Raw genomic sequence first — 24,281 nt, 5'->3', positions numbered from 1 at the left:
CACACACACACACACACACACACACACACACACACACACACACACACACACACAAAATCAATCAATCATAGTGTTGTAGTTTGTACTTGACAGCAGTCTTGGTCTCAAGACCATTTTTTGATGCTCTTGGTCTTGTCTTGGTCTCGACCACATTTGTACTCAGTCTTGTCTTATTCTCAGAATAAGATGACTCTGGATTTTGTTTCAAGACTGGTCAAGACCACAACTGCTGGGATATTACTTAATTACTAAATGTATTTATTAACATCAATAATGTGATTGGATGTAAAACTTACTGCTTCAGATGCAATCAGTAACTTATTTCTAATTTATTTATTCTGCTGATCCATAAGTGAATTAGGGATTGTGTCAAAAATGTAACCAAAATGTATACAAATGCTCACTAAATTCAAGATATTGTTGCAAAAAGTTATTGCGATCTGGATTTATAACCTGTGATATAACCAATATCACAAGAGCAAGAGAGCTGTTGACTGCAAACATGATATTACATGATATTACATGATATATTATTATTATTATAATTATTTTAAACATTATCCTAAACATCATTTAGGCATTTGTAATTTGCCAATTCAGATGCATCTTCTGTAGCGCCAAGTTTAATTTTGTTGTTAATGATTTAATTTGATTGGTAACAGCTCTATTTAATGTCTTATTGTCATTATATTTATTATAAGTAATTTATTATAAGTTTTTAATTCATTTCTCAGGTGGTAATGTGGATCTCTATTAATTTAAGGAGTGCTGGTCTGGTCTTGGTCTTGACTTGGTCTCCACCCCTCAAAGTTACTACAAAATCATTCAAAAGGTAAAAAAAAAATTCTTCTTCTCACCAAGGCTGCATTATTTTGATCTATAAAAGCAGTAAAAACAGTAACGTTGTGAAATATTATTACAATTTAAAATAACAATTTTCTATTTCAAAGTATTTTACTGTAATTTATTCCTGTGGTGGTAAAGCTGAATGTTCAGCATCATTACTCCAGTCACATGATCCTTCAGAAATCATTCCAATATGATGATTTGCTGAATGTTGAAATGCTTCAATGCTGCAAGTAATATTTAAGGCATCTTTCCTAAATAAAAGTATTAATTTCTTTAAAAAAATCCAACTTACCCCAAATGGTTCCATATATACACCCACATGATCTTATTCCTAAATAACACTAATTCATCTGTCTATTAAACTTTGACAAGTATGATCACAGCAAACATTCAAATCTCTGTATAGGCATTGCCACTGAGGCAGAGAAAGCAGTTGTCATGTGTCTTTTCAACCACACCGTATCATTATTTCTATGTTACAATGATTCAAATGATCACAGAAGTACTAGGATAAAAGTTTAAAATTCAGCTATACACACTGTAATGTCTAGAGATAAATCATGAACCTTATGAAAGCAACTTGACGCTTTAAATAATAGATCGTATCAATTCATCCTTACTCCAGTAGGTAGCGATAAGAAACTTTAATTGAATCATTAATTCAAAAGATTTGTTAAAAAAGCTGATTCATTAAGTAATGAAGGGTGCGTCACAATCAGCTCCATAGTTCAGCAGTCAGGGCTAGGGTTACCCGTCCCGCATTTTGCAGTCCCTAAATCGGGAGCTAAAGTCTTACGTAATGTCCTGCATTTCAGTTTTGTCTGTATTATTATTTTTTTCATTCCTGAAATTAAAAAATATATATTTGTGTAGCCGTCATTAGCTGCTCAAAGATTTAAAGCATATAATCATCCATCCTAATGGCAAATACTTCCAATGAACACACTCCGATCCACGGAAATAGTCGAGCACCTACGGAAAAACACGTGATGTAACCAATAAAAAATAGATTGAAACTTTGAGACACAACTTTCTTCTCACGTTCATAGTTAATTTAAGGCTGTTTCTATGCCATTATTATAATGACAAGTATTGAGAGCTCATTATTGTAATGCGAAAGCGCATTAAATGGACGCACACTCGCTCTCGCTCAGATATCACATGTGCATGCTCAAACTTTGTCCGAATTTTTGAATGAAAGTTTGTGTTAATCTAGAATTGTCTTCTCTCCAGGATTTAAGGTTTGCCAGAAGCACATTTGCCAAGTTTGACAGGAGCCCTCTTACAAAGTTTTTGGACCCCCAAAAGTCTAGGACTGACTTCAGTAAATTCCGATGTTCTGTCACTGAACTACAATTGAAAAACTCTTTCCAGACTATGCAGTAAAAATTCTGCCTGTAGCATTGATATTCACAATGTAGCCATTCAAAAAACAAGCGCTGTTGAAGTGTGAGGTCATTACTCGTCTAATGTAGGGCAGTGCTGCTTTGTTACAGTCACGCTGGTGAAATCCACTCAATGGGATCACAGCATGAAGGATTGATTAGAGCCTAAATCAAGAATGACTCACAGAAGAGAACCGGGAAAATCCAGCAAATAATCGCCTCTGTATCTCTTGAGAGAGAAAATGCAGGATTTTGGTGGTAGCAATTCAATTCCCACCTCTTGGCTGAAAACCAATTTGTGGGGTAATAGGGAAGGCACAGTTTGGTGTTTTGTAAATGATTTACTAGAATAGTATCCCAGCATCCACGCAGGAAAAGGAGGAAGTTGAGCAGCAACTGTGAATTTTCCATCAAAGCTATTCTAGTGAGGTGACATTCCCCCGGTTGGGATGCTTTTAAAAGTAAAGTGTTTATTTTGCTTTGTTCACACTACATCTTTAAGACTGACTGGTAAAAAAGGATGGGAAACTGAAAATGAATTTATGGGGTGTATGAGACAGAAAGCGTCAAAGGCATTTCTGTATTATTGACATTCATGCATATGCTGTGTGAAACCACTCATCCGTTTGCTCATTCAGTAAGTACACTCGAGTGCAAGTGATGTGAGTGTAAACAAGTGAATTCATTTGACAGTCGTAGACACTGCACTTTGCGTGTGATGTTATAGTAGCCATGCATCCCAAATGATGGGGGAAAACAATCTAATCTGATCATTCAGACTGAAATTTACAGACTGAAATCATGTGACACTAAAGACTGGAGTAATGATGCTAAAAAAAAATCAGCTTTGATCACAGGAATAAAGAACATTTTACATTATATTAAAATAGAGAATTATTATTTTAAAGGGTTATTTGACCACAAAATTATTTTTAAAAAATCACTCACCTTCATGTCGTTCTAAAGCTTTAAGACTTTAATAAACCTTCGAAACACAAATTAAGATATTTTAAATGTAATCTGAGAGATTTCTGTCCCTCGATTGACAACTACAAAACAACCACTTTTCTGCTTTCAAAAGGTTCATCAAGAGATTCTAAAACAAATCCATATGAATTGAGTGCCACGTGACTGAGGCCAAATTTTCTGAAGAGACGCGATTACTATATATGATAAACAGATTGAATTTAGGTTTTTATTTACATATAAACATTGATCAGGGAACATAAACAGAAGCTCAACCATAACTTGATTTATGCACAAGAAAAAACATCATTGGTTTGTTCCTGCAGAAGCTCAAAGTGCTGCATAACACATGAGAATGAACCTCATTGATTCTTGTTGAAGCTCAAAAGTGTTGCGTAAAACGAGAATGAACCTCATTGATTTTTGCGGAGCTCAAATGTAAGAAAAACACATTTTATATTTAGTTTAACAGCATTGGTTCAAGAAGTTAAACTGTAACTGAACTGCACAGTGAGCACATTTTGACGCTCAAATTATGTTATATGAATGGGTCAAACACGTTTGCAAATCGGCCTGAATCCGCTTGAATTAGTTTAGACTGCTCTCTCAGTAGCCGCATTTCAATTACAGATTTGCGCAACATCTTCGCGATATAGGCTACTAAATGTCGACAAAAAACTATTGCGAAATGACGCAATACTTTTTTCCTCTTATGATAAGTCGTTCCATTAAGTATGCAAAGTATGCTGGTAAGTTTATGTATATCCCAGCACCGCAATAGCCATTATTTTTAATAGAAGGAGACATATACATAGGCGTGTTATCCAAGCATCAATTAAAATTCAAAGAATGAATTTGTATGGTCGTAACAAAGTTATTTCTTTTTTTACCATTTCTTTATTTTGGCTTTAAATTTTTTTGGTTAGGAAAAATGAACTGAATTTAGAAATGCTTTTAAAATGAAATAAACAAAATACATTTTTGAAATGAAGACAGCGTTTGGAGTGACCAACGACCTTCGTGAATGTATACAAATAAAAGTAGACAATTTATAGTTTATATATATATTATTATGTATTGCATTTATTTGTATGGCTAAAAAATTGTAAAATAGTATTGTGAGTTATATCCACAGTCATAAAGGAAAATGTCCATCAGAATGCGCCGGCGCCTTTGTCGGCCATGGGTTAAAGAAAATGTAGCTTATTTAATTAGGCTGTTTAAATAGTAGCCTATAATTTTTTTTATTTCATATGTGATTATGAAAAGTGGGCAGTATGAGTAAGATAGGCTATACATTCGATGCACAAGTGTCTGGAGGCACGGAATGGGGTCAGGCATGAACACTTTATTGAGTATTGTTTTAAATAAAACTTTTTTTTAAGTGAATTTTGTTTAGTTTTTCAATGGGCATGGATTTCTTGTGTAGCCTATTTACTTGAACTTCTTAGATAGTCTAATATCTTTGGTTTCAGAGACAGCCAAAATCTGAATTTGAATGGCCTGAATAAAGCTCTCTCTACGGGCCAGATGCAATGCCGTGCTAAGTGACATATATGCACATTGATCACTGTATCACTGTCTTGCTAAGAAAAATATTGCAAGTTAGCCCTTACTATATAACAACATTTGAACAAGCAGAATAATACAGGTACACATTTTTAACGGTCTTTGTCTTTTAACTATTATAACTAGCTGTCACTTTACTTTGCACAAGGCTCTGCGTGGTCACACACTTGGCACAGCCCTTGCGACTGCACTGGTGCTGCATAGCACAAGAATGAACCTCATTGATTTTTGCTGGATCTCAAATGTGCTGCTCAAATGTAACATGAGAATGAGCCTCATTGGTTCTTGCGGAAGCAATGGATCAGTTTTACAATCTCTTTATGCACTTTATTGAAGTCAAAGTGGCAGTTGCGTCCTACCGTACTACTGTCAAGGGACAGAGATCTGTAAAACTTCAACAATATATTCATTTGTTTTTCTAAGAAGAACAAAAGTCTTACGGGTTCGGAACAACATGAGGGTGAGTAAATGATGACAGAATTAAATTTCGGGTGAACTAACCCTTTAAGTTGTAATTATATTACACAGTATTACTGTTTGATCAAATAAATGCAGCCTTGCTGAGCATAAGAGACTTCTTTCCAAATCATAATAAATAAAATCATATAAAATAATCACATAAACATGCTGCTTGCAAAATATATATATATTTTACTAGAATACACAGCTATTTTGAATAACTGTGTATGGAAAAAGATGCTTTTTAGAGCCACACTGAACCATGCTAATAAGTCACACCTTGAGCCTTTCATCCAGACCACAAAAAACGAAATGGATCAGAGTCTAAGATGTCAAAATATTGGATTTTTATGCCTGTCTGAACAAAACCTTGGTTTACCTTTCTTCAAGAAGATCAAATTACTTTTTTCAATTTCACTCTCTTTCCTACATGTTGTACTTTTACCATTTATCTCACATTTTCATTTGATTCGCTCTGCACCTCACATCAGTTTCATCAATACCAGTTTGTCAATCGAGAAACTTCACAGAGCTGCACAAAGGTCAGAGCGATTCGTGAACGGCACAGTGGCTCCACTCCCCTGGGCCTGTATGGCCTCCTCCATCAGAAAGGACAGCTAATTGTTAGCGATGTATTAAAGAGTGCGACAGGGATTTGTTGAGCTAACAGAAATCAATACTGGTTAGCCTCAATCTCGATGGGGTGAGTGCGGCTGTGAAAGGTGATGGGAGTGGAATGGACAGAGATGTTTCAACGTGCAGAAAAAAGGCTGGTTTCTCTTACCAATCCATTTGTCATTTCCATACCAGGACAGGTTGCCTTTTGTGCTGTCATAGTACCCGATCTTCTTGTAGCTCCCACCTGAGGAAAAACAAGGAAGTGAAATGAAACATGACAAAGAGTCCCTCATCTGTCTGTGAATTATAAATGGACAGACTAACCCAGCTAACAGGAAACGGCCTTTAGCTAACATTATGAAAAGGTTCTCTCAAAGTTATGTACAAACATGAATAAAATGTTAGTTGATCGTTTTCTGGTCTTTAACATTCTCATGTTAGCACAAAAAAGTTATCTATCCATTGTTCATTGGCCTGTCATCTATTTTTTTTAAACGTTACTACTTACTACTTTTCTCAAAATGTTTATTTTTATCCTTATTATTCTTAAAAAAGTAACTCCCATTTTGTTTGAACCCTTATTGGTTTTGCTAACCTTCTAAACGTTTTAAAACTGGAAACCGTTATGAACTTTCTGAGAACATTCAGAACTTAAAGGGAACATTATCAAAATGTTCTTAGAACATATTTTTCTTAGCTGGGTAGACAGAATGAAAAAAAGTAATGTCATTTTTAAAAGCTTGTATTAAAAGTTTTTCTGTGTAAATATAGCATCTAATTAACAGCATGTCAACTAAAGGTCACATTAACAAAACCTGCTTTCACCAAGCACTGCAATAAAAGGCTTCAAAAGAGGCCTGACTCAACAAATCTGCAAAAGTAGTCGACTTAAAGCTGGATCAATAGTTCGAAGATAGAAAACAAGCCCGACTGCATTGATCAAAGTTAGCCTGAAAGAAAACATATTGTAGAAAAACCCTTCTCGCACTTTGGAAATCAAAGACTTTGATGTACGGTGTAGACAAACTTTCTCAAATTAAAAGTTAGACTCTCTTACCAGTCCAAACCATTCATTGAAACTGAACAGGAATTATGGGTCATTTCGAAATCTTAAACACTAAAATATGACCGCAGACACAGTGAAGTAAGATAGATGGGCTTTTCTTTAACTACAGGCAGTTTTTGCCATGTGAAGAATGTTTTTTTAAATAAAAACACTTCATACTCTCACTGGTTTGATTCTTCTACTAACAATGTCCAAAAGTGACATTTTTCAAAATTTTTATATCATATGTTAATAATGTCTCAATCATCTCTGTAATCATCGGTCACACTTTAAGTGAAATATTAAGGGCCAGATTGACTAAACACGGCAAATTACTGTGAGAGTGCAATTTCAAATAAACACAAAGGGAGTTAAAAGTTCTGCACGTGAGCTACTGAGGACACACAAATTAAAGGACACAGTTCATTTCCATAATGACCAACACAATCTACTAGTTAGCGTCTTAAATCCTGACAGTAGTTTTTTAATGGCAAAAGAGGGTTTTGCGCTGGTGCAGGCTGTTTGCAAAAGTGTTTTTTGGTGTTTTTTTATAACATACTTTTAAGATTTGAAATATATCACCGTTGTACAATCAATACAATATCAATGGGGTGGTGGATTTTCTGTCACATATGTTTGTCCAGCGTAGCACCAAAAACATACATTTTAAAAAATTACAGCTTGACTGGAAATCATAGTCATAGTCTTTAGTAAACTGGTATGTTTTCACATAATAATATTGAAAAAGTGTATGTTTACTGCTAAGTCATTGCGATTTTACGAAATATACAATACCACAAAATTAAAGGATGTGTGCCTTTAAAATTTAATTAAGTGCATACGTGTTATAAGATATATATGTCTTATATATATCTATATATATAGTAGTTTTATACCCTAAAACTACTATATATATCTATGGTAGTTTTAGGGTGTTTTAAGTTTTGTTTGTACCTTGCAGTTGCTCAATGAGTGTCCAGGCCATACGTGAACCCTGAGCATCAAACACGACGTGACCCTAAGAGACACATATGCATAAATATAAATAGTTAAAAGATATTATGATAAAGACACGTCAATACAAAATCATCATACAAGAAATCCATTAGTGATTCATCATGAAAACTAAAAGGCTGAATCATCCTATAATGAGTTCGAACTCTGATTCATTGTGCACGTTATAAAAAAGGAATCATCTGAGACTGATGAGTGCCACTGACAGTTTAAAATTTAAAAAGGCGTTCTGACAGGTCTGAAAAATGAATGTCTGGAGTATTTTATCACATTGTTTTTTGACAGCTATTTTTCATCAACTCACAGACACTCCTTCAAACGAGCTGGTGTTGAGGGCTCTGTATATTTCAGCAGTGATTTCCTTGTTGTTGTAGTTGAAGTCCTCCAGTGCCCAGCCTTTGGCCCTCAGCGGGGCCACCGTTTTATTGAGGGCCAGTGCGAGAGCCCAAACAGCATCATACGCCAACGGAGCTTCCTGAAACCCGCCGGTTTCTTCTGGGTTTTTGCCCCCGAGTCGTGACATCAACTGCACCAGGAACTCTTGCGATGTCTGTGGAGGATTTGTGAAGGATTAATGATCCCAAATTTTCATAGACAGTTTTTACACAGGCATCATGTTTTCAAAGTCTTTGTCTGAATTAGTGTTAAGATCCACTCACCAGGTTGGAAGCACCACGGACGGTCTCCGGGTTTAGCATGACGATTTCTGTAGTGACGTGCCCTTCCACGGCTTCCGTCATGTTCTCCACCGTGCAATTGATAGCCGGATCTTTGATCTTAAACCAGTTGTCTGCGTACCAGCCAATGAGGAACCATACATGCTTCTTACCATAGAGTTTTTCTTTGAAGACCTGCCAAAGATGATACCATGTTTTGAAGGACTGCGTTTAAGCAATAATCTTTTTCAATATTTTAATCTCTGTTAATCCCCAGTGAGTTAACTCAGGCAGAGTAGAAGCGTCAAACTGAATTGTGCTGAACTGATTTCAAATACAATCTTAAATTTAAAAAAAATCGTAGTTGTCACTTACTTCACAAAACACCTTCCTGGCTTCAGTCTCGTAAAAGAGGCCAACTATGATTCGAGCATCTTGACGCTGGAGAGACAAAGACGCATTAAACAACAGTGTCACTATCCTGATCTCCATCCATATACTTTAGGCATATTTTGTGATATTACATGGGATGGAATGAGGCTTAATGCAAGCATCCTTTGCACGGCATTCAGATTTTATGCATAAATTAAATTCACAGCTTGGATGGAAACATCAACTAAAAACAAACTGCAAGAATGATTATTTATAATGACTGTATACATATATAAATTCTGATTTGATGAGCTGCAGTCAAGGCAGCTCCAAACAGATAATGAGCTATACTAGGATAATTTTCTATTCTGCTCTTATTCTGAATTATTCAAATTGAGGCTCCAGTATTACATATTTCTATATTAAAGCAATAAGCCACTTGAGTATGTTTTTGCCATGGGTAAGAACACATTTTTGTGACTTATTGCTTTCAGTTGCTCTGTTTGTGGCATGCTTTAAAGGTGAAATGTGTAATTTCTGCACCATTAGCATTACAAAACACAATTGCAAAAATGATAACCGTTCATAAAAAGGCTAAACATACGCCAAAAAGCCAAGCATTTTACAAGACAGTCCTATTCTCATGAGATCTTCATGCAATATAATTTTACAATAAATAATGCTGTCTAACTATTCAAGAACAGCCACCGGTAGCGACCAAGACAGCATCTGAACCCTCACTTGATCTGACAAAGGAAACCGATTCTTCAGAGTGTTGATTTATTTCACATAAGATTTTCATGTGCTCTGCCTGCTAGCTAGCTACCCGACACGGGCTGAGGGAGAGGAAGTGAGCGACTGGTGAATTTTTCATCAAAGCACCTTCAGGTTTTTGACAGCCACTGCGGGATCCGTGAGGAAGCTCTGTCTAACGCTTATCTCGATGCCGGCCTCCTTCACACGCTCCTCCAGATCATCCAAAGTCTGGAGAGGGAAAAAGAGAGAGCGGTGAGACTGCGGGAGCGACAGAAGAGGAGTGATGTTCGTGGAGAGTGGAGGACAGACAGGAAGAAGGCACATGAAAAGATCAAGGAGCGAATGAAAGAGAAGAACAAAAGGTGAATGGTCAAAGCGCAGACCAAAGTAGAAAATGACAAAGTAAAGGAAAGGGAAAAAAAAACAGTCTGGAACAGTCTGAAAGAAAGGTAGATGGGGGAAAAAAGATGGAGATATTAAACCTACTAACCTATGCATACGATTATTTTTTCCAGTTTAAGCTAAATATTAACATAAAAATATTTAATACAATTAACACAGCATCTATTTTTTTCTGTCATCCTTTGGCTAGCATTAGACGGGCGTACACGGTGCGATTTTTGCTTTCATACGAACTCGCAGACGATTTTTTTCTCTCGGGAGAAATCGCGTGGACATCGTGGATGCTTGTATGGTCATGGCTCGCAGAGTGTGAGAGGAAATGCGAAATGAGCCGAGCACGTTAGGAGCACCTTCCGACCTTACAATAATTTTTAAGCAGGTTAAAAAATTCTGGGAGTCAGCCCGATTTTAACCAGCGTATGGCTGTCCCATACTGCCAAATCATGCACAATTATTCGTATTATTAGGCTATAGCTCAGAGGATGCAACCATACAGCGTGTACACACACACACACACTTTCTCTCTCTCTCACGCGTGCCGTCTCTCCCTCCGGTTGTTTCTGTTGAAAGGAATGGCTACCGTTCTCTGCATTTCAACAAATCATTTGCACACATATTTTTTCTTAATTGTTTTGTATCTGAAGCTATCAGCAACATTGAAAGCTCCAGTCTCTGTGTTTAATGTGTAAGCTCGTGTGATCGCAGCCGCTCGCCGTGCAGTGCAGTCATGTCGTGTACCAGCTGATTTGATGCGATTAAAAGACTCGTAGCATCTGCAATTTCTCACGACCTCCCAAGTGTCCGAATTTGAACAGTGTACGCCCACCTTGACATTATATGATCCACCTTTTGAGAACTCGCTGTCTGTGAATGTACTTTCTATGTGACACACACACACAACGCACAGAACGACACACGTCAGTATTATGCGTACAGACAGCAAACCAGAATCAAGTTCTCTTTCATGCTTGAAAAAACAGCAACAGAAAATTATGCCAAAACCCTCATAAGAGCGGTCTTATTTAAATTAGTTAAAAAACTTCTTAAAATTAACTTTGTGAGAGTTGTGAGAAAATGAGATGCTTGTGACACCGCGTCAGATCCGGGTCATGTTCAGCAGCAGCAGATCTTAAAGTGACAGCAGCCTAATAAACCAGTTGCTATGATCTCTGTCAAAAAAAAATCAAAGAACAAAAGACAAAGAGAAAATTTTAGCTTTAATAAGGATTCATCAATATTTAATTTATTATTTATGCAGTTAAGAATGGTGTTTGATAACTTTATTCAATTTCTGTATATGTCTAACAGAAAGGCCACAGGTAAATATGACATGTATTATAATGGGTTCAAGTGAAGATTGCAATAAGTTCACTTAAATTAAGTTTTTTCAATCCTAATAAATGTTGAAATTGATACAGCTTTAAGTTATTCTGTAAAACTGAATGTCTATCATTAAACAAAAAAACAAAAAATTCATAGAGTCGCAGTATTAGTATCAGAGATACTGGCCTTCATTCATAAAAAGATGCCATTACAACAAATATTTAAAATATACTGTATTTGTTTCTAGGAAATTATTACAATATAAAAATATTTTAAAAATCTGACAGCACTACTAAATATACAATATGTATTGTGAAAGGCGCTATATATTTACTCCAAATCACTCACTTATAGATGCCATTTACCTATGTGGGTAATGAGGCAGCTTTTTTTGGGAAAGTGCTTTTGAAACATCCAACATTAATGAACGGATGAAATGGTGAAATAAAGAAAATGTGAACAGGAGAGAAGGATTGGGATGAAAGTAAATGAGAAAAAGAGATGAGATGGTGAAGAGATGGAGGAGGATCATTAGCCTAGCGGAATTACACTAGCTCAATACTGAATCAATGCATGAGAGATTTATGACTTGGTCAATATTCCTAGCGGCCAACATGAAGAAAAACGACTTTAAGAGTCCTTCATCACTTAAGGAGAGAATAATCAACCACGGTCTTTGCCAGTAACTCTGAGACATTAACCATAGAGTAAAGGGGCAGCTAGGCTCACTAACACTTTTAAGATAAAAAGGAAGCTACTTTTCTGGGAAATTACTTCCTTTAAAGGGGTCATATCATTTTTCAACATTTACATTTACATTTACATTTATGCATTTGGCAGACGCTTTTATCCAAAGCGACTTACATTCCATTCAAGGTACACATTATACATTATTGTCAGTTCTTGCTTTCCCTGGGAATCGAACCCATGACCTTGGCGTTGCTAGCGCCACGCTCTACTGGTTGAGCTACAGGAAGCCATTTAATTTCCCCCTGGGGACCACTTACAGTGTTCATAGAAGTTTTTTGCACAAACACAGACATAATTATAATCATAATCATTCTCCATTTCTATCCTTGTATTGACATTTCTTCTTTTTTTTTCTTTTTTTTTTTTTTTTCTGTGCCTTTAAAAAAAAATTGCATGTGAAACGAGTTAGAATGCAGCCCCATTGCAAAACCTATATTACTATGCGTCCCAATGTCCATACTACTATCCATCCTAAATAGTATGTGAAATTAGAATAAGTGTGTCCCAAAGCATTGTATGTTGAAAAGAGTGTCAAAAGTCCCCGGATGGTCTACTTTTTCCGGTAGTTTTGGAAAGTCTGGATCCGTGCACACTAAAGGCTAATATTGCCCATAACCCATTGCGCTTTAGGCTTCGTTTCAGAACTACAAACACGAGTAATAAATGTTTTTTTTTAAACGTTCAATGGCGGATATGTGTGAACTACGGTGAGAGGTTTAGATAAAGTTTTCAGGGACTAATCAAAGTTTACCCTGATAAAAAAATAGTTTTAATGTATTCCTAGTTATATTTCAGATACAATATCAATATGGACTTTTATAAAGATCCGTCTTGCCATTCACTTTTAAATGCATCATATTTGTCTGCGCATGAAAGACCCACGAATGCAGATCAACGTGCTACTGCATTTCTCTCTAATATGGTAGGAAATTAAATGAAATGTGGAGGAGTTTAACTGTGACAAGATGATTGACAGGACAGTTTACAGTGACAGGATGCGACAGAGAGCAAACGTTAAAGACACAGTTTTATGATGTGATAGTATGTCCCAAAGCTTGTCTGCTCTTTTGCTACACACTCAAAAGTATTTACTTTTTCGTCACAAAAAGAGAACACACTTCTAGGGTGTAGTATAATGCAGCATTACAGCATTACATTTTGACAAGTTCACAAAACAATAAAAAACCTGAAATGTGCCATAGAAAATGTGAAGGTCTTTTCTAATGCTGGGATATGCATAGTTGTAGGTGCTACACACAGACAATAAGATGGATTTGACAACCAAATCCTTGCAGTCATATCAAGTAACAGAACACCAAACAGATATTTATTGTTACCTTAGGTGGATTTTTGCTTTTTTGTTTAAATAAATGGTCCTTTTTTTGATTAGTAAAGTAAAGTAAAGTAAAGTAAAGTAAAGTAAAGTAAAGTCAAGTCAAGTCAAGTCAAGTCAAGTCAAGTCAAGTCAAGTCAAGTCAAGTCAAGTCAAGTTTTAAAGGTAAGGAAAACCATAGTATGACTGTACTAAGTAAGATAAATAATAGAGAAAGATTTGCATGCAGGACTGACCGAGGTAAAGACTTCAGTGGTCTGCTGGATTGTGGCAATCTTTGTCCATCCCCACTTCTGGAAGAGCCGCACACGTGTGGGATTATGCAAAGTTGCTGACGGGTGCGTACGGAAGAAAGTGGGAAAGCGCTGGCGGTTGGATAATGCTGGAGAACTAGAGCCGTATGAAAACTACAGAGAGAAAGAGAGGGGTAAAAAAGGTGGCAGGATAGAGACAGTACACTGAAAAGATTTACTCAGCTATATGGTTGACCTTATTTGATACCCCTGAAAAGAATGAAACACAAAGAAAAATATGAGTCAGTTTTCTGTACTGTAAGAAGGGAAAATGTCAACTCATGGAAGCCAGAAGCTTTGCGCAAACCTGAATAAATAAGCCAATCTGTTCCTTCGTCCAAATTTGACGCGTCAATACTTAGAAACACATTGCAGAGGAACACTACAAGTTCATGCTTCAGCTTAAATCTTGGTATTTAATGCAATGAAACAGTTTGCTTGGTAAAAAAATAAATAAATACTTATGAAAAAGTGTGCTTCATTGTATTGAATATGCATTTCAAATCTTAAAATAACAACATACTAAAGCGCATGTAAAGTACTTTATACTTTACATGTATAATGTAATGTAACATGATTATAATTTTAACTGTAGTGCGTTATTCAATTGAAATTTAATATAAATCTTAACCCTCTGGTGGCCTTTTTCATTTCAATGAAATTACTATATTTTAGTTTGATCATGTTTTTTATTTAATAATTTGTATTTTTGGGGGGGGGATTTTATGATTCTAACTTATATTTATGCAGTAGTTATAATACAATTTTTAAGTTAACTTAAAAGTTAATAGAAATAGAAATAAACATAGAAGTTTATTGTTATGAAAAATGCACAAAATACTATTTTTTATATGAAATAAATATTTATAAATAATAATATAATAAAGTTTTATTCTAAAAGTGCACGATTACCCCCAGTTTCTCGGACAAGGCAGTGTCACTGTTTTGTCTCAAGATGCACGCAAATAATGTTTTTTAAGACATATTTGTAAAACATTGATATCTCAAAAAATGTACATTCGGTAAGATTTTATTTTGGCTCAGTGCCAAACGTTTCCACTAGATTAAATTAGTTTCCTATTCATTTCAAATGCGGTTATTTTTGACTGAGAGGCAAACAAGTGTTACAATTTTTCAGGACTATTTAACCTTTTCGAATCATGTCAATGATTCGTGTGTGTTCACATAGCAAGTGCCAAAATCTTGGTCAAGTTTTTTACCATTCCGATGAAGTTGAACATTATAAAAAACCAAAACCAAAATGTTTTGGTTAAAAATGCCCAGAGAGCACTGCATGATAAATGTACTAAATTCCCTCTCCCTCTCTCATTTCTGTCAATAGGGGGGAGTGGGAGATGTGAGTGAGGATTTTTCAGGCGGGACTTTTTACTGCGCCGAGTCGAAGTACTCTCAGAAGTGCTATTCCGCCATACATTATAGTAATCCTTTTTAATCCGCTTAGAAAAGCGTCACGTTTTATTTTGTGTCACCATACTTGATTGTTCAACTATTCATGTAACTGTATTTAAATAGGAGGAACGTGGAGGTGTTTGGTCGCTTCTAACTTGATCTCTTTTTGGTACCATAGTGAATGAACTGGGCTTAGTGGGCTAAGCTAAATGCTATCAGTTCGTCACCGCACATCAGAGAGATTAAGTGCACGCACTGAGACGAGAGAGGGATGTATCAACTCTGCTTAGTTAAGGGAATAACAGTTTAATATGAAAAAGCGCTGTATCCCTTTAACATCCATTAAGTTGTATATTTCTGTAATAAAATACCCTTTTTTTACAAATAAAAAAGCATACTATAAGCATGCTATATTTTTCCCAAGGTCTAATTTGCCTAAACTGTTACATATAAACAAATTATTTCTTTTTCAAGAGAATCTCTTCCGTAATCTGCTTGGGTAGAACCATAGACAGTAAAAAAATATGGACGACTCGTCATCATCCGTTTCCGCTTGTCAGATTTGAAGCTTTCAGGCGGCCTGCACAGCGCGGACATCTTGGGACCGAGTCTGCACAGTAGCGATTTCGGGACCGGAGTTGCGCAGTAGAGTGCAGGAAGTAGAGCAGGAAGTACAGCTGCGATATCAAAAGCCCGCCCACACTCTCGCAGATGCAGAACAATTAGTTATGTTGGTGTGAAATAAACAGTTATGGAAATGTAGAAATTAAAGCTAAAGCTCCAATCTGCTCCCCCCCAAAAAAAAGTCAGTTAGTGCCTCAGTGACAACTTCACTCAGAGAAGACGTCGATCTCAGCTGTCAATCATGACGTCACTCCCCCCGTTTTTATAGCATCAGATAACTAACTAAAACTAAACTTATTTTAAAAACGAACACTTGAAATGAAATCATCGTGATGATAACTGCCTTCAGTGACATAAACTAACTTTGGGGAAAAAATATTTGAAGTGTAATTTTATTATTTAGTTTGCCTCGCGTCCAATAGAAAACACAGAGGGGCGGCTATACTGGGACCGGTCACCGGGGGGCGATCGAGGCGCGAAAGCTTCAGTAAATGAGAGGGAGACTGCAGGCTTGGGTAGAACTCACTGAAGGCTGACGTCTTTGAGAAGGTTTCCTTGGAGAGCTGATTTGCTAAAAGTAAACTCGCAAATCACTTTTCTGACTTTTTCTAAATTGCATGCAGCAACCTCAACTTTTTCACACAAGTAAACTTATCTGATGAGAACAAAGTCAGGGTAGAAAACACTACTTTCCAAATTTCTGAAACCCTCGGCGGATGCCAGATGATTGAAAAAGAATAATTGGAAAAAATAATTAATAAGCGTATCTTGTGTATTTCTTTATCTTTTTCCACTTTCACTCTCTCTTTTGGTTCTCTGACTTCTTTGAGAGCCTTTTTTGATTTTTTAATTTGTCAGCTTTTTCAAAAACGTCAACAAACTACAAAAAAGTGAATAAGATCAAAAGTCCAAATTCTTTTTGTTCCTTGACCCAGAAATAACACAGAACTCCGTGTTTTGTGTGGCACATTTGCTCAACCAAACCTCGAATATAGCTGTAGTTAAAGCTGTAAAACAATCAATTTACCATTTTGTTTAATCAGGAATGACAATAAACCAACATCCCTATATGAACCTTTGTAATGTCAAATCCAGGTGTATGGAGAAACCGATGCACAACAACACAGATATAAATAGTTTAGGCACAGCAAACACACCACTATAAGGTTCCACATGCGCGCCGCCTCAGCCACCAGCGTAGAAACGGAGCTGCAGCCCGGCATCAAGACGATCTTTATGGGCTCTGTGTACAGCAAGTCATACAGCAGTTTAGTGGCCTCTCCTGGATCGCACTAAAGAAATGAGAAAAAGAACAACAAGAGTCATAATTAGTGTACTGTCTTTGAAAAGGTTAACTGCAGCTCGAAAGATGTGAAGGCTTCATTTGAGCGTGTCATAATCGATAAGGGATCAATGTTATTAGCACAGAAACACAGTATCTCACTGCCCAGAAAACGATCTTGGACTGCAGTGAAGCTGTAACCAAAGACCTCTCGTGCTGCAGTTCACTGTGACAAATACAACAGGAAGTGATTCACAAATGAGGGGGTGACTGCTTGAACAGAGCAGATGCAGTCACACTCAAATGGTGCCCTTGGTAACAATCAGCAGAAACACTTAATTAGGAGCGTCATGTACGGTTTTATTTTCGTTAAAATTAGAACTAAATGACATGGTGCTAGTCTCAATAACAATGAGTCAGAAAGAAACCACTCTGAATCTGTTTTCTAGTAATAGAATAGATTAGAGTTTATTGTCATTTCAAACCAAAAGTAACCGACTCTCACTGAAGTTTATGTTCAGCGGCTGCTGTGACACTTGTTCACACTGCTAAGAGTAAATCGTTTCTGCCAAACAAAACCGGAAACCGAAGGTGATGCAGATATGACGGCATTGACAGGCGACTCCCTCAGATGTCCTGGTTCCTTGGTTAAAAAAGCAATTTTCTCACAATTTACAAATAGTTGGAAACATTTGGGATATTGCTAGAACTCAATAATAGAACAAAATATAATATATAAAATATAAAAGAACAAAATATATAACACTGACCTAGTGGTTTTTGGATATTTTACTGTAAAAATAATACATAGTGCGCATATAAGCAGGGATCAGTGAAAGTACACAGGGCTCAACTGTACTTATGTACAGTGTACAATACAATAATTTAATTAAGATTTGTGATGAAATCAAATTTGCAAGTGATTTTTTTGCAGTGGTAGCACTAGCAGCACTGTCCCTTACCCCTTAATCCTAACCAATAACAACAACTACCTTACTAATTATTGAAAAACAGTAACTAGTTATTTATTAAAGCAAAAGTCATAGTTAATAGTAAAAATTGAACCCCCAATCTAAACTGTGACTGAAAATGGTTCAGTGGTTATTGCAGTTAGCCTCAGTTCAACAGTCGAGTCTTTCTCCTTTAAGTGGAAGGTATATTAGGGAATTGATTGAGTAGTTACTAGCAATAGCTAATGATAATAATTTTGTCAGACATCACTCGTTGGAGCAATCTAGTACAATTCTGAAAGAGCCACATGTAGTTTCCCTTCTCGTCTCTCTTGGTATCTCCAGGGAGCTGAGGCATTTTTATTCAGTCCACGGGCTCGGTAAAGCAGCCATCGAAAGCCGCTTGACATGAGGGAAGCATCTGTGTTCCTTCTTAAAGTCCCTGGGGCTGAAGGTTATGCAGGTCTCAGTACCAGAATACTGAGCGTTGGCTAAAAAGGGCAAGAACAATTTTGTTTTTGTTGAGTCTGATATCCAGTAATGGCGTAGGGTTGTGCAAAATAAAAGAATTGGCTTCTTTTCATTTGACAATCTTTTAATTTGGATCAGTTCATTCACTATGGTACCAAAACTATGGTACCACTTATCTATGAAGTGTGCTAATACAGGATATATATTATATATTTATATTATATTTTTTAACTGTACTTTAGGTAATATTTTATTAATGAAATGAAAGGCCAGTGTACATAAAGAGTAAAATAAACTTTCATTATTGTCCTACCCAATACCAACACTTTGCACTTGATTACTTACTAAGTTCATGACGTATTTCCTGTATTATTATTATTATTATTTCCTGTTAAGTGTGGGCAGAACTATAGATCATACAATGTGACATACATGTAACATAGTGTTGTCTGTCTGTCTGTCTGTCTGTCTGTCTGTCTGTCTTTTTTTTTTTGTTTTACAAAAGATTTACCTGATATATTCTATATCAGATATTCTAGTATTATAATTCTTTGTTTTAATTTTTAATTTAAAATTTTAGGCTTTCACCAAAACACAATGGCATTAAATATTAAACAAAATTTGGTGGATAAAAACAACAGATCTTACATCATAGAGGGTAAACATTTTATTCTACATTTAATTCTATTTCCTTAAATTTAAACTGCTATTCTGCAGTCAGTTTCTTACCGCAGTTAAATGTGAACATCCCATTCCTTCTTTCTTGCTAATCATTTCCATTAAATATCTAACTAATAAAATAAAACAAGTCTTTTGATTGAGTTATAAAGGATATTTTGTGAATATAAGCAAAGTGTGCATAAAAATAAAACACAGCAAACTGAAAGCCAAATCTATAGCTTTGATGTTGTTTACTATACAGATTCAAATGCTAAATGTCTCTTTCCAACAAAGAATAATACGTCCCCCTCATGACTCAGACCATGAATGAGTCTTTATCTGCTGTTCTGCCTTATATTAACTGTTGATTTGTAAAGTGTTGATTTGTTATTTCTAAACTGTGATTCTGTATCCCTGAACCCTGATGAGAATGAATAAAGCATGCATTTGGATATGGAAATCCTTTTCGTTACAATCTGGATACAACAGATGCCAATTAAAACAGGGAAGGCACAAGTGTCTCATCAGGGCATCAGTCTCTCTCTCTCTCTCTCTCTCTCTCTCTCTCTCTCTCTCTCTCTCTCTCTCTCTCTCTCTCTCTCTCTCTCTCTCTCTCGGTTAATAATTGATCAAAGTTTGCAGGCTGAGCTTTGATATAACCATGGCAACCGTCTGGAGAGCGTGAGTGTATCTATGCAAGGGTGTCCCTGTAAATATCTGAAATATCACACACACACACACACACACACACACACACACACACACACACACACACACACACACACACACACACACACACACACACACACACCACAACTTGTGGCAGCTCAGATTTTGTTATTTCCGTTTTGACCTCAAAATATTAGGTAGAGGTTTGATATTACTTGTCTAAGTGATCAGACTTACAATATTTGCTTGGCAGATAATAAAAAGTATAAAAACTAAAAAGCATTCCCATAGACTTAAATTGAAAAAAGGACCCATGCCAACTTGTCAAGTCAAAAATATAATAACTTACCGGTGGGTTCTTTTAAGCAAACACCTAGCAACCAATCACAACACCTAGCGACCACCAAATAACCACCCACAATGCTGTATCATCATGTCCGCAAGTTTAAATCTACTTGGTCTCAATCAATTAAAACACTAATCTCCTATGCATAATTTTTTACTAAAAGTGACATTTTAAAAAGGGAAGGGGAAAAAATGGATTAGGAAAAAAAAGATCCGTGTTCTGCAGACAGAGCATGGCAGGGGTTATAATAACACTCATTTATGAAATAAATATTTATCAAATGTCAAATGAAATTGGAATTTTGAGGTGACTTTCATGTTTCTATGCAAACATTGCTCTGCGTGATAATTGGCTATTTGAGAGAGATTAAACGAATGCCCCAAACATGCCTGATATTCTTTGAACAATAATTAAATGCAAAACCTACATCAAATTTGATTTTCTCCTTTTGTAATTACATTTCTGACACCCGAAAGCAATGTTGATTAAAATCTCATCCAGGTATGAAGTGCTCGCCAATCAAGAGGAAATGCTCAAAATATCTGCCGGCTTAAATGTCAACGAGTCGGAGCACTTCACACCTGCTCTTCCATCTCCGCGGCATACTAACGCGTGACATTTATACAACGTCACACTTGGCCTCTCCGAATATCGCATTTTTCTACTTCGTCACCTGCAGTGTGCCTCTAATTTTTATTAAGATTAATACTAAATTAAAACAAAGACTTGCATCATGGGCCATATGGTGACATTTCTAGAAATCCGTTAATAATATCAGGAATTTTATGCTGATCTAATTCATGATTTTCATTAAATTATGAATTGAAAGTTGAAATGAATCATGATTATTGCAGTACTGCTAATTTTGCTGAAGCCTGTATGATCAATTGGTTGTGATCTTTCTCAGTTGGATAAAAGTATTTCCTAAGCTGTGTATGACTACTCCAGGTATTTTGAATTATAGGAAATGGGAAATTACTTTTCCTATATATATAAAATTACAAAAGATTATGGTCATAATTTTTTCAATTATATTCCTATGACCTTTCATCTTTTGTAATGTCTCTCAGACATTTTCACAGTCTTTCTTCAAATCTCCCTCTTGCTCAATCTCTCCAACCCAATAATGAGTGAGCACACTCCCTTCTGCTAATTGGTTCCCTCTCTCTCCTCCCCCATTATGAGTGGACACACCTCAAACTGCTGATTGGCTCCCTATCTTTCCTCATCTTTAGGAAGTAGCAGCCGCACCATAGAGTTAAAGGACAACTCCGGTGAATTTTTAAGTTTATCTTAGTAAGTAAGTAAAGTAAGTCAATTTTATTTATATAGCACATTTAACCATAGCAAAGCTATCCAAAGTGCTGTACAGAGTAAAGAAAAAATACAGACTAAAATAAAGATAGAATAAAAAAATACAAAATAAAATAAAACAGCAAGAAAAACAATAAAAAAATCAATCAAACAAACAGTCAGACAGCAATATAATACTATACAAATGCTAGGCCAAAAAAATAGGTTTTCAATTTTGCTTTAAAAGTAGTAATGGAAGGTGCAAGGCGGATGTCCAGGGGCAATTGATTCCAGAGACGGGGGGCAGCAACAGAAAAAGCTCTGTCTCCCTTCGTTTTTAAACGAGATCGTGGGATGGATAAAAGATCTTAAAGATCTCGATGGCGACTGTGGGGTAAGAAGATCTTTAAGATAGCGTGGAGCTTGATCATTAAGAGCTTTAAAAACAAACAACAGGAGTTTAAATTGAACACTGGAGCCAATGTAGCGAAGCCAAAATCGGGGTGACATGGTCATACTTCTTTGTACTGGTCAGAAGCCTTGCAGCTGCATTCTGCACCATTTGGAGTCGTGTAAGTGACGACTGAGGAAGACCCAGATACAAAGAATTACAGTAATCCAAACACGAAGTGATAAATGCATGAATAACCTTCTCCAAATCTTGGAATGATAAAAACTATTTAAGTTTGGAAATGGTTCACAATTGATAAAAACTTTTCTTAACTATTCTTCACAACAGAATTAATTTGTTTGGATAGACATAAGTCTGAATCCAGAATGACACCAAGGTTTCTAACCTGGGTGGAAACTGAAGGGAAGTGATTACCCAACTCCTTAATAAAACTGCTCCATAATTTTGGAGGACCAAAAACAATTGTTTCAGTTTTGTTATTGCTCAGTTGAAGAACGTTTTTTGCCAGCCATTCTTTAACGTCCCTGATGCAATCCAACAAAGGTTGAATGGAATCGCCATCATTCAATGATAAGTACAGCTGTGTGTCATCAGCGTAGAAATGAAATGCAACATTGTGCCGCTTAATAATATCCCCCAGCGGACGTATGTATAAGTTAAAAAGAAGTGGACCCAAAATAGATCCCTGGGGGACTCTACTAATAATAGGGGCAGAAGATGAAGAAAACTTACCTAACTCTACAGAGAAAGACCTGTGTTTAAGGTATGAACTAAACCACTGTAATGCTGTCCCCTTGATACCAAATAAGTGTTCTAAACGCCAGATAAGAATGTCATGGTCAGCAGTGTCAAAGGCAGCTGTAAGATCAAGTAAGATCAATACAGCATTGTTACCAGCATCAACTGCAATTAAAATGTCATTGAACACTTTAAGCAAGGCTGACTCTGTGCTATGATGGCCAGTAAAACCAGATTGAAAAGGTTCTAATAGCGTAGTTGCATTTAAAAACTGGATTAATTGAGACTGGACAACTTTTTCTAAAAGTTTTGATAAAAATGATAGTTTAGAGATCGGCCGATAGTTACTACAACAACCCTCATCCAGCTAGGGTTGGGCATCGAGAACCGGTTCTAACTTGGAACCGTTTAAAAAATAACGATTCCATTGGAATCGTTTAGAAAATTTATTTTCGGTTCCGATCTTCGGTTCCAAGCGCGCAAGTTTTGGTTTCCATGGCCACCTGATTTCCGGTGCTTGCGCGCCCGCTTGTTCTTATAGTCATGGAAGCCCGGTAAGCGGCTCTGAAGTGTGGATTTATTTCACTTTTAAAAGCCTGGGTCGGCACAGTGCAACTAGTGTTGTCAAAAATATCGATACTGAAATATCTGAAAAGATACGATAGCCTGCTCAGCCAACACAATCGATCCCAGCTGCTGTCCTCTCCTCTCCTCTCTGACCGACAGCGAGTTGACGCACAGCCGCATATTCTCATTCAGCCGGTTAACCTCTGAACACGACGGACGCGCGTTCTGATGGACTTTTCCTTACGACAGCGTGTTAGTGTTAGTGTGTGTGATCGGTCTGAATTTCGCGCGGGATTGCACATAATTCTACGAATCCCCGCAGATTTCAAGCTCACATCTGAAGCGCACGCACACACACACCTACCGTAATAAAGCCGCCCCTGACATACAAGTGCAAATATTCGCTTCTTTTTACAGCTTATTATTGGTCAAATACACTCAAACAAATTCTCAGTGCACATTTTGAACAGTATGTAAACATAGTCTTAAACAATTCAGGAAGAAATGAAGAATGAGTAACAGGAACAGTGTTCAGGATCAATGAGTGAGGCAGTTCTTAAAGGGACAGCAGTCATTTGTTATTCAAAGTCAAACTACAAAAAGACAAACGATCACACTGCTCTTGACTGATCAACTTGTGTAACTTTAATGGTTTTATATGAAACTATCTAATTTTTTGCAAAAACATTATCCAATGTTATTTTAAATTTATTTAGCCACTTTGCGTTTTTTTATTCAGTTTCTTACCTGAATGTTAGACCTACCTGAAAAAATAAAGCAGTCTATTTCATTTATATCTTTTATTCTATTGTATTTATTTGTGCTATTTTTTGTAATATGTATCTTTGCTTATTCAATTTACCATTCAAAATCAAGCTTACTTGTGCTGTGTGTAAACTATTGCAACACAATTACCCCGTTGTAAAAAATACATTGAGTTAACAAATATTTGTGAGATAATTTTAATAGTAATTGATCAATGTTTATATATGAGAAAAAGCTTAAAAGCTTTATCATATAAAGTGATCTCTTCAGAAGAAATGTTTGATTGCCTAGACTTTCAAAAGAC

The 24,281-nt window shown here is 36.3% G+C and overlaps 1 protein-coding gene across 2 annotated transcripts in view; it reads right to left on the bottom strand.

Moving 5' to 3' along the window:
• The window catches only part of gabbr1a (gamma-aminobutyric acid (GABA) B receptor, 1a), an 84,691-nt gene that overhangs the window by 31,351 nt on the left and 29,059 nt on the right, over positions 1–24,281 (bottom strand). For both annotated transcript variants that reach the window (XM_067450353.1, XM_067450354.1), the window contains 8 exons: positions 16,982–17,116; positions 13,734–13,904; positions 9,816–9,917; positions 8,937–9,002; positions 8,565–8,756; positions 8,210–8,455; positions 7,846–7,909; positions 6,013–6,090 (listed from right to left, as the gene is read on the bottom strand). In XM_067450353.1, the coding sequence (XP_067306454.1) occupies positions 6,013–6,090; positions 7,846–7,909; positions 8,210–8,455; positions 8,565–8,756; positions 8,937–9,002; positions 9,816–9,917; positions 13,734–13,904; positions 16,982–17,116 (1,054 nt within the window). The remainder of the gene's footprint in view (positions 1–6,012; positions 6,091–7,845; positions 7,910–8,209; positions 8,456–8,564; positions 8,757–8,936; positions 9,003–9,815; positions 9,918–13,733; positions 13,905–16,981; positions 17,117–24,281) is intronic.

The sequence above is a fragment of the Pseudorasbora parva genome, chromosome 8 (assembly GCF_024679245.1).
Source record: "Pseudorasbora parva isolate DD20220531a chromosome 8, ASM2467924v1, whole genome shotgun sequence".
Taxonomy (NCBI): Eukaryota; Metazoa; Chordata; class Actinopteri; order Cypriniformes; family Gobionidae; genus Pseudorasbora; species Pseudorasbora parva.
Note: the sequence above shows the minus strand (reverse complement) of the source record. Positions and strands in the feature narration are given on the sequence as shown.